The sequence below is a fragment of the Echiichthys vipera genome (genome assembly GCF_963691815.1).
Source record: "Echiichthys vipera genome assembly, chromosome: 12".
In the NCBI taxonomy this organism is placed as follows: domain Eukaryota; kingdom Metazoa; phylum Chordata; class Actinopteri; order Perciformes; family Trachinidae; genus Echiichthys; species Echiichthys vipera.
In genome coordinates, this window is record NC_139837.1 from 5,199,092 (window position 1) to 5,209,005 (window position 9,914).

The 9,914-nt window shown below is 43.1% G+C and overlaps 1 protein-coding gene across 1 annotated transcript in view; it reads left to right on the forward strand.

Moving 5' to 3' along the window:
- The window catches only part of babam2 (BRISC and BRCA1 A complex member 2), an 86,231-nt gene extending 78,705 nt beyond the window's left edge, over positions 1–7,526 (forward strand). Inside the window, exons 9-12 of the mRNA XM_083923934.1 lie at positions 2,747–2,817; positions 2,967–3,049; positions 3,180–3,333; positions 5,679–7,526. Coding sequence (XP_083780060.1) covers positions 2,747–2,817; positions 2,967–3,049; positions 3,180–3,333; positions 5,679–5,742 — 372 coding nt within the window. The 3' untranslated portion in view covers positions 5,743–7,526. The remainder of the gene's footprint in view (positions 1–2,746; positions 2,818–2,966; positions 3,050–3,179; positions 3,334–5,678) is intronic.
- The last annotated feature ends 2,388 nt before the right edge of the window (positions 7,527–9,914 follow it).

Below are 9,914 nucleotides of genomic sequence, written 5' to 3' on the forward strand. Positions count from 1 at the left end.
TGTGAATTTTTAATGTCTAAATTCTAACTCACTCACTCACTGGTGTGTTTTTTTTTGTTTTTTTATATATATATGCTCATGAATTTTTGAAACCCTCTCAGCAGAAGGCCTGCTGGGACTTCTCTGTGTCGAGTATGTTCATGATACCAACGCTGATAAGTAGCAGTTGCTTTGGGGTGTTGCACTACAAAGACAACCTACCTTAAAACGAGCACTACAGCATTTTTAGCCTTTTCTACTGCGATGCACAAAACATGCACGCAGCTCATGGGATGAAACACTGAAATGCTTACTCTAATGCAGAAGCTCCGTGTTGAGCAAGTGTTGACTGAAATGGAGAAATTCTATTAAAATTAACACAGTACCTTGAGTCTTTTCCTGTTGTAGTTGACAGACTCTATGGTAGAGCTTTTAAAACCGGCTTATTTGGCTGTCAGGCTGAGCTAAAGACTTTGTACTGTGACATTTAAATTTGCCTGTACAAAAATGGCACGTAATGCCGCCTTTGTGTTCGGAGTCGTCTGTGTTTTTAAAGTAAAAGCAAGCATTAAGAAGTTCACCTCTCTTAATCTCTCTACAGGCCAAGGCATTGTTTACATTCGGGGTAGGTTTGCTTCTCTTGCATCTGCTCGTATGAAGAGTCCTGCCAGCATTCCCTCTCAGGCTGTAGTTAGTTCTGCCTGTAGAGGCTCAATTCAGGGCGAGATGGACCCTGAAACCCTGTGTACAGGACGTGTGCCGAGAGCGGAAAAAGGGGGGTTGCATTTGATGAGATTAAAAACAATATTCTTGTTCATTAAAGAGAGTATGCACACAGTAAATGCTGTTGCTGCAAGGGGATTCTTCCAGGCCAGGGGTTGAAGACCTATAATTGTGTAATAATGATGGCGTTCTCATCTGCCCTTCTGTTGTTGTCCTTTACTTAATGTTAAAATTCTCTCAAACCTCTGCGTTTTAGATCAAGAGGGAAAATGGACATTTTAGTGCAGAGAATAACCTGAAAAACGTACAATATCATGTTTTTAAGGACAGACGAAGCAATGTAGTCCCCGACAATATGATCTATAAACAGATTCTACGTAAGAAGGTAGAATCTGTAGGCAAGTGGACAAGGTTTGGGTAATGAAAGCAGTCTGCTCAGGTCATTTTTGATATAAGGTCTCTCATCTCTTTCATCTTCAACCGCTTATCCGGGGTCGGGTCGCGGGGGCAGCAGCCTAAGCAGGGGACCCCAAACTTCCCTTTCCGGGGCCACATTAACCAGCTCTAACTGGGGGATCCTGAGGCGTTCCCAGGTGTGAAACAAACAAATACGTCTGTGACCTATTCACCTCCAGGCTACAATGTGTGTCCATATAATGTGTTATATAGGACAATATAACAATGTGTCCTGTAACCAAGAAAGTAAACACAGTCCTGTAGTTCGACCCCACTGCAGTCAACTCGTTGAACCCAAGGACCTTTGGCCCATACTGATATACAAAGTATGTCGCAATCTCTGTTCTGGGTGTGCCACAGTCAATAGTATCATAGTTCTGGAGTCTTTTTACAATTATTTGGCACCACTGGAGCAACCTACGTGGGAATCACAAGCTTAAAGGTATAATAAGAAGTGTTATCCTAAAAAAAATCTATAAAGTAATACAAAAGTAACCCCTCTCAATCATCACTGACACACCAGAAGGGTGTGGTGGTGTCTGTATCTGCAGAGAACCTGCCCTCTGCATGGATTTTCTGTTTACTCGTTGTTTAGAGAGGGACAGGGATGTTTCTGGGTGTAGGCTTGGCCCACATGCGTGTTTAACCTCCGGCCAATAACAGCGCAGGTTGAGCAGCCATTCGATTCCCAACTGCTGCTTTTTAAATCTTTTATATGTTTTAATTTACCTTTTATATGTTTCAAATGTATATGTTTTATTTCTCCCAATGCTTTTAATGATTTATGTGGAGCTCTTTTAATTGCCTTGTTGTTGAATTGTGCTGTACAAATAAACGTGCCTTGCCTTGCTTTGTGACGCCCTCCTCAATTTCCACGGCAAAAAAAGCTGTTGTTGTGCGTTTTGGACGGTCCACCTCAATGCCCAGATACCTTGATTTTGCTTTTTATATTAATCATAAATGTAAACTGAGAGAAAATGTTGTTAAAAGTCTAAAAAATATAACATTTTCTGGGTGAAGCAGACGTCCTTTTACTCTTAAGTAAAATAAATGTTAAAAACAAAACACATACCATTTAAGATTTGTTTTGTTGTTTAGCTTTTTTTATCAGGGTGAGCTACACTGATGCTGTTTTGCTACTGCTGTGCATTGTGGTGGAAATTACAATTTACAGGATAAAACACATTCTTTATCCTCCTTTGATGCTGAAGTCCTTTATCTGAGCAAACAAAGTCCAGCTCTGTGTATCTTGTGAGATACTTTCTATCCTGTGATACAAGCATGACGAAGGTTATTGCCCGTAACGTGACCAAAGATACTGCTTCGCCTTGTACGTCAGCCATCTAAACGCTGATTGTGTATTCACGTTTTGTATAAAATGAGAACTGCCCTTTGCTCCGGGTCGGCCTCTCTCGCCGCCTGTGTTTGTTTGCGTTAGAGCGCAGTCCTGTTCTGCAGAACATGCGTTGAGAATAAAACCATAGGGAAAAAAGTTGTTGGTGTCTAATCTTTGTTGACAAACTTTTCCCATAACAGCATTTAGCCAATTACATTGTGTGTGCTTAACCTGTCACTTTACCATCTCCAGGTACAGTATGTCATCCAAGGCTATCACAAGAGGAGAGAGTACATCGCTGCCTTCCTCAGCCACTTTGGAATGTGAGTCAACGAGAGAGGACCACGTCCTCCACCCAAGTGATCACAGCATGTGTTCAGCATCATTTATCACAGTTCCCTACAAAGATGTACTGTTGCTGTAAAATAAGACCCAATGACACTTTGCAGAAACGAGTGTGTGTGTATTGCAGGGGTGTGGTGGAGTATGATGCTGAGGGATTCACAAAACTCACTCTTCTATTGATGTGGAAGGACTTTTGCTTTCTCGTACACGGTAGGAAAAGTCACAAATAACACACGTGCATTCGTACTGGGGTCCGTTTCGGATCTCCCTGGGTCCCCGTATCATTCTCTTTTTTTTTTTTCTTTCTACATCATTCTCTCTGTCCCTTCACTCTTCGCAGTGGATCTCCCGCTGTACTTCCCGAGGGACCAGCCCACCCTCACCTTTCAGTCTGTGTACCACTTCACCAACAGCGGCCAGCTCTATTCCCAGGTGCAGAAGTCGTATCCCTACAGCCCTCGCTGGGACGGCAACGAGATGGCAAAGAGGGCAAAGTGAGTAGATCCTGCCTCTCTAGATCCTTTGCATTTTGGAAATTCTACTACATGATTTGTGTCAATTTTTTTGTTTATTTTTTTAGTTTAAATGAAATACAGTGGGCATCTACCTAACAACTCAAAGTTAGGGCGCACTCACACTGTCCATCCGTACCGTGCCCTAGCACGCTTCACGGCTAAAGTCTAGTTCGTTTGACCAGTGTGAGTGCAACCATACCGCGTCTAGGCGCAGTACGATACCCATCCACGGCCCGTTTGGGAGAGGTGGGCTTTTGTTAAGCACGTTTTAACATGTAAGAGCACAAGTGTGCGCACGTTTACGAGCATGAGCACGAGTCCTACGGCTGTTCTGATGTAATTTTATGTGCGCCTGTTGAAAAAAGGAGGGACCATGCACAGACATTTAAAACAATGGCGGTGAAAGCTTCACGTTGGTGTGATGCGGAGGTGGAGTGTTTACTGCAGATTTGGTCGATGAAAAGATTCAAAAACAGTCGACAAGACGCACAAAAACTCTGAGGTCTATGGAAAGATTTGTAAACAAAGCCACGCATTGCCATGGCGTCATCAATGCGTGTGACGTGTTACGGCGTGATGACGTATAGGCAGCAAGAAGCATTTGCCCAGGCCCAGGTAGTGTGAGTACAAACGGGCCTGGAGGGGGGGACAAGGACCCTAAAGCACGGGGCACGGTACGGATGGACATGGGGAGGGCGCCCTGACAGAATACTTTGAAGGTCCAGATTTCTCCATTCCATATGAAGTCAAGTGCATTTAAGGACTATTCTCCAAAGTAAAGTCCTTTATCATGATGAATGTCATTTATGCACTGCATTAGATACATGATACAATGCGACCATATTATCTGGAGTGCTGTACACACAGTGCTTTTGTCGTTATGCGTAGATTCAGTCCACCTTCAATAAACATAAACTGGTCTGACCCCATACAAGTACATCTATAGGTGTCGGCTGCAGCCTGAGAAGTGATTGTTCTTTGCACGGCAAAGGTCGATAACTGCTGTAATTACAGAAGGTGCAGAAACCAATACATAATCAGTTTTGCTAAATGGTTTTACTTTTTATTTTAATACATCTCCACAAAACAAATCGTGCATGCAAACCTGTGTGTATGACCCTCTGGTAGCTTCTGGATTTGTCTACAAGAGCTCTGACTCAGCAAATATTGTTTAAAGGAAGATTGCACTATTTTTCAGCCGGGTCTTTTTCTCTTTTACGTGTAGACATTGGGACTCTGGGTCATGCTAACGTTTCCCTCATTATCACTGTGAAAACGCTGTTGAAGAAAGTACATAATGGCAGCAGCATCTGAACATCCTCAGGCTTTCCAAATAAACTAAAATAACCCTTTAAATTCTTGTCTAAGTTAAGTTTCTAACAGAGAAATTAGCTCCCTGGATTAGCTGAATATGCTAACCCTATAGATTACCCATAATTCCCTGTAAAACTTCAGAAGGTAAACAGATTTTGTCCCCTTTGTACAGTCAGGTTAGCTGATTCCAGATGCAGATACGAGAGTGGTCAAACTCTCTGCAAGAAGAAGAAGAAGAAGAAGAAGAAGAAGAATGACTTTATTTATCCCGCAACGGGGAAATTGAATTTTTTTTCACTCTTATTAATAATCATGTTACACACACAGGCCCGAAATACACACATGCACAGACAGGACCTATACATGCAATCAATGAGAGATGTAAGAGCGAGGGGGCTGCCAGTGACCGGCGCCCCGAGCAGTTGGGGGTTCGGTGCCTTGCTCAACAGCACCTCGGCAGGAGATGAACTGGCACCTCTCCAGCCACCAGTCCACGCTCCGTACATGGTCCACACAGGGACTTGAATTAGCGACCCTACGGTTCCCAGCCAAGTCACCTATGGACTGAGCTACTGCCGCCCCGCCCGAAAGCACCCCCGAAAGCGACTATGCACATTTCCAGACGCGTTGAACTATTCGCCTGAAGTCTAACCAGACACAAACACACATACACACACACGATACACACAAATCTGAAGGCACCACCTGTGGCTAAATACCTTATGGACTTTTTTGACTTGCAGCTGAGTTATGTCTCCCGTGTTTGCGTTGGCAGCGTTAACGCGTAGAGAGCAGACGCCTGATGAACAGCTGTAATTGTAACACGTAAACACATGCTGCCTTTCATCTGCACTCTGATACACGCTGAGGCTGGGGCCGACCCAGTGAATTTGTGAGATGCTTTGAAGCAGTTGAAACACAATTATTGTCACATTTTGATGTTTTATTTGCTGTGCTCTCTCTCTCCTCCTCCCTCTCTCTCTTCCTCCTTCTCTCTGTCTCTCACCCAGGGCGCACTTCAAGAGCTTCATCCCTCAGTTCCAAGAGGGAGCCTTTGCCAACGGGAAACTCTAGCGCTCGCTAGCTTAATGACACGCCTGGAGAATTGCCTGTGGGAGTGTGTGTGTGAGTGTGTGTTTGTGCATCTCTTTGTATACCTCTGCGTGAGTATAAACAGACTTACATTTGTGAAACGTGCTGTACCGTGACAGTGCAGTGAGAATGACAGCGTGCGTATTGCACACAGACTCCCTGACCTTGAAACGGTTGCCTCTCAGTACTTTCACTTTTTATTTTTGTGTTGATGTAGACGATTTCCAGACGCTGCAACAAAACCCTTTTACAACAAAACTTCGGAACAGGGAATTTATGGTGCAGAGACAAGCAAGTGATGGACATTCAAGTTTCTGCACCTCTTAGAGCTAATGTGACATTGCAGACATATGGATATTGTGCTTATGTCACACAATTTTGTTCACCTGTCTCCGCCGGATGGATCGATTTGTATAATTCTCATTTGCTCTGCATATCCATCTGGGAACTCTGATTTGGAGATCTTTAGGGAAGGGGCGAAAATCCTGGTTTCTGATTGGATAAACCATCTGTCTATCACCAACATAGGGGCCAAATCAACCAATCAGATCAACGAAGCATAGGCAAAATGTCCACAAATCTGCACATTTCATATGAGAATGCCAAATTTACATTTTCAAACATAGCATTTGAGAAAACTTGTAATACAAAAAAGAATCGTCCTAATGTAAGTAATCAACTGTAGGAGTGTGGTGGTGATGTCTATTAGTTCTGATTTTTGACTCATCCCCCTGAGTGTCCTAACCTGACTCCTCCAGATGGATGGATTCTCATGGTCTCAGCAGATCCATCTGATCTCTGGTTTGGAGATCTTTAGGGAAGGGGTGAAAATCCTGGTTTCTGATTGGATAAACCATCTGTCCATCACCAACATACGGGCCAAACCAACCAATCAGATGACTGAAGCGTGTGACGTACTAACAGCGTGGAGGCAAAGCTCAGAAAGGAAACAACATGTGGGTAAAGGAGATTTTCCCTTTGTGTTTAACTTGAATTTACGGATCAAAGGCCCAATTTCAGGAGCCCGGTCCATATTCAACAGAAGGATCCAGAGAACAAAGAGTTAGTGAGCGGCTCGCTCCATAGCTGCTCATCTCATCCGTGGAAGCCTCCGTGTTGTTTACACTCAACAGTCTCTTCTTGTTTCACTTAAATCCACCTCTAAACCAACTCTGATTGGTTCGGTCGCTGGTCAAACTCCTCCAAATTTTCTCCGCTGCACGTTCCCAGACTGATCTGCGAGTAAAAAACAACGGACCATTCTGATCTCGCAAGCTACAATTTTGTGGAATCAGGCTGAAACGGTGATAGTTTGTCTTGTTTCTAAGCTCACAGTGAAGGTCTTTTATTTTGAAGAGGAAAAACAGACAGGAAGTGACAAACTACATAAGCCGTCTGTCCCATCTAACAATAACTAGTGTTGTTTGATTTCATTTTGCCGATGACACCTGGCTGTCAGGCAGTCAGACCACAGAGCGTTGGGCTCACAACCTTCCATCCAGAGCTGCCGTGCAATAACAAAAAAATGCTGATATGAAAACAATATGTAAACTATCAACTACATGTAAATCACAAAGAGCTGTAGGGACGATGCATTGGACCTTTGTTTACTGTTCGTTTGTCTTTGTTGCACGTGATTGTAAAGTTCAGCTCCTCTGTTGATTTAAAGTGATCTACACCTCGTGTTGCCTTCAAACACACTCTGTATGTTCCATTTAACGCCCTGTGAAGTCTTTTACTTGTCAACATTTCTATCCAGTAAAAAAGTCTGTTTTCCCCGACAGTGTGTCATTGGTTTGTACTTGGTCTGCACTGTTTGTTTGTCTATGGTTTTACACCCTGGTGACATCTTTGCACAAGTGTTTCTCATTAAAATACAGTGTAGGAAATAGTTTTCGCTCAAGGCAATTCTTACCTTTTTGTCTCACAGCGCTTCCCCCTGCCTGACCTCTGACGCTCCCTCCTCCCCCAACACGTGCATGGAGAGAGAAATGCTGCGTTCGAGTGCCATAAATCATAATTTTTAGACCTTCAACTAGGCAAAGTGCACTGGAATGCCTGTCAAAGTGGATTTGGGGGAGATCGACCTGCCCCGAATTCACCAGTAGGAGATTCCAGTAACGTGAAACGCAGCCTGAGCTCGGCAAATCATTTTATTGGGACCCTATAATAAGATTGGTCAGATTTTCATCAGAAATGTATGAGAATTGAATATTGATGAGTGTGGTGGATTTATTTTACATGTCAGTGTGCCATACGCTTATTAGGAGCATTTTAAGATTACAATAGAAAAGTGTAAAAATGCCAGAAAGATAGGAATTGCTTTAAAAAGCAGCAATAACCAAGTTCACAGCATTTGAGATGGATGCCAAAGATATGGAAAGACTCAAATGCTAAAGGGTTGCACACGTCAAGACGTTTGTATGATTGCACAGGTGGTTGTGTGAGGATTAAAATGCTGTTTATTAACAATATAACACCATATACAACACATTTCACAGTTACATTGAGTAACAGCCTTAAGCTGATGTGAGACGTCCAATTTTGTTTGTTTGTCAAGTCGTAATTAAGACATGGAGATTAATTGTATTGCCATTTTGAAGCTAGGAGCTCGTAATCACAATATCTCAATGATAATATTATGATATTGAACAAATGAGGAGTCTCTGCAGACATTTTAGTGGATCAAACCTTTCATTTCTACTGCCAATAACCATGGACTATATAAAACATGGACGTAGTCTCAAAGACGTCAGCCGTAGGTGTCTTAGGAGCCAAAATGAAGCTCAAAGTGGGCATATCCGACCGTCGCCATCTTGGCAGTGCCTGTCTCTGTCTGCTTCAGGCTAATTCAAAACGGACAAAGAGGTTGATCGTGGAACGGGGAAATGATCTCTAGAGACCAAAACTGTTCTTAGCAGACAGTGAACATGTTTATCTCTACTGTAAAGTTGGGCATTTTAACATGGGTGTCTATGGGAGTTGCCAGCCTCACGTGGCCAATCAAGGAACCGCAGTGTTTGGCACTTCAGCATTGGCTTCATTTTTCAGCACCGGAGGTCGCTGCTGGGCGAGAACATGAGCGTGATTGGCTCTTACCTGGTTGTCGCTCGTGTTGTGTCAGAGAACATTCGATTTGCATAAAGTTGAGCAACTCTCCCGTGTAGTGCTGCTGAGCACCTTTGGAGTCACTGTAACTCAGCATGTGGGGTCAGGTCCAATTCACAATGAATATGATGCTGTGATAAACAATTGCAATGTTAACATGCAGGTGTTAAGTAGGCAATGCTAGCATGTTAGCAATGCTAGCATGTTAGCGTTACTAATTCATTTGCACTAAAAGTAAAGCTGAGGCTGATGAATGTCTTATATTTCGCAATAATTGGGATAAACCAAAATACTGGACAGTCGAGGGTACTAGACAACTTTGGGAATCCGCAATTATTCACCTTGGAACGTCAATGTCTGCTCCAAGTTAGGCTTCGTCTTCTGGGAACAAAAACAGAAACTGAAAATACTTTTGCATTAAAGGAAAAGATGCTGCTAGGGAAACTATTTTTAGTAGAACACATGATCTTCATATTTGTGTTCTACCTCACACATAAAATGTAAAATGACTTTGCTCTTTAAATACGTAAAGGTGTACTTTTATGTAAACACCGTAGTATCTGCAATGCAGTTATGAACCCTAGAGATGGCTGCTTTTTAACAAGCCTCTAATGTGCTTGTGCAAGAAGGAGCCACAGCACAGAGAGGCTGTGTGTATGTGCACATGCATGTGCTTGAGCGTGGTAGAGTGTGTGCTCGCTTGTTTTCATCATTAAATATGAGGGTCATAGTTAGGGGTCCTTCCTGGCCTCAGGCGCAGCCCTTTGCTATATTTATTGTTGGTAATGCAGCAGCTGTCAAGTCTAATTGAGAACTATAGGGTGAATGTATCTGGGGCATTTAATAGCATCAAGGCTCCTAATAAAATAATTAAAAAAGCAAGATTCTTTTTTGTCTTTTTCACTGCCCCGCTCCATGTTTCTTTGCGCTAACCTTTCTCGACCTGCTTTCAAAACATCTCTGTTCTCAGCCGCAGGACGAGCTGTTTCCGTTTTTGGGTTGAGAGAGAGAGAGAGGGAGTTCAGAGGAGGGGTAACGGGCTGATG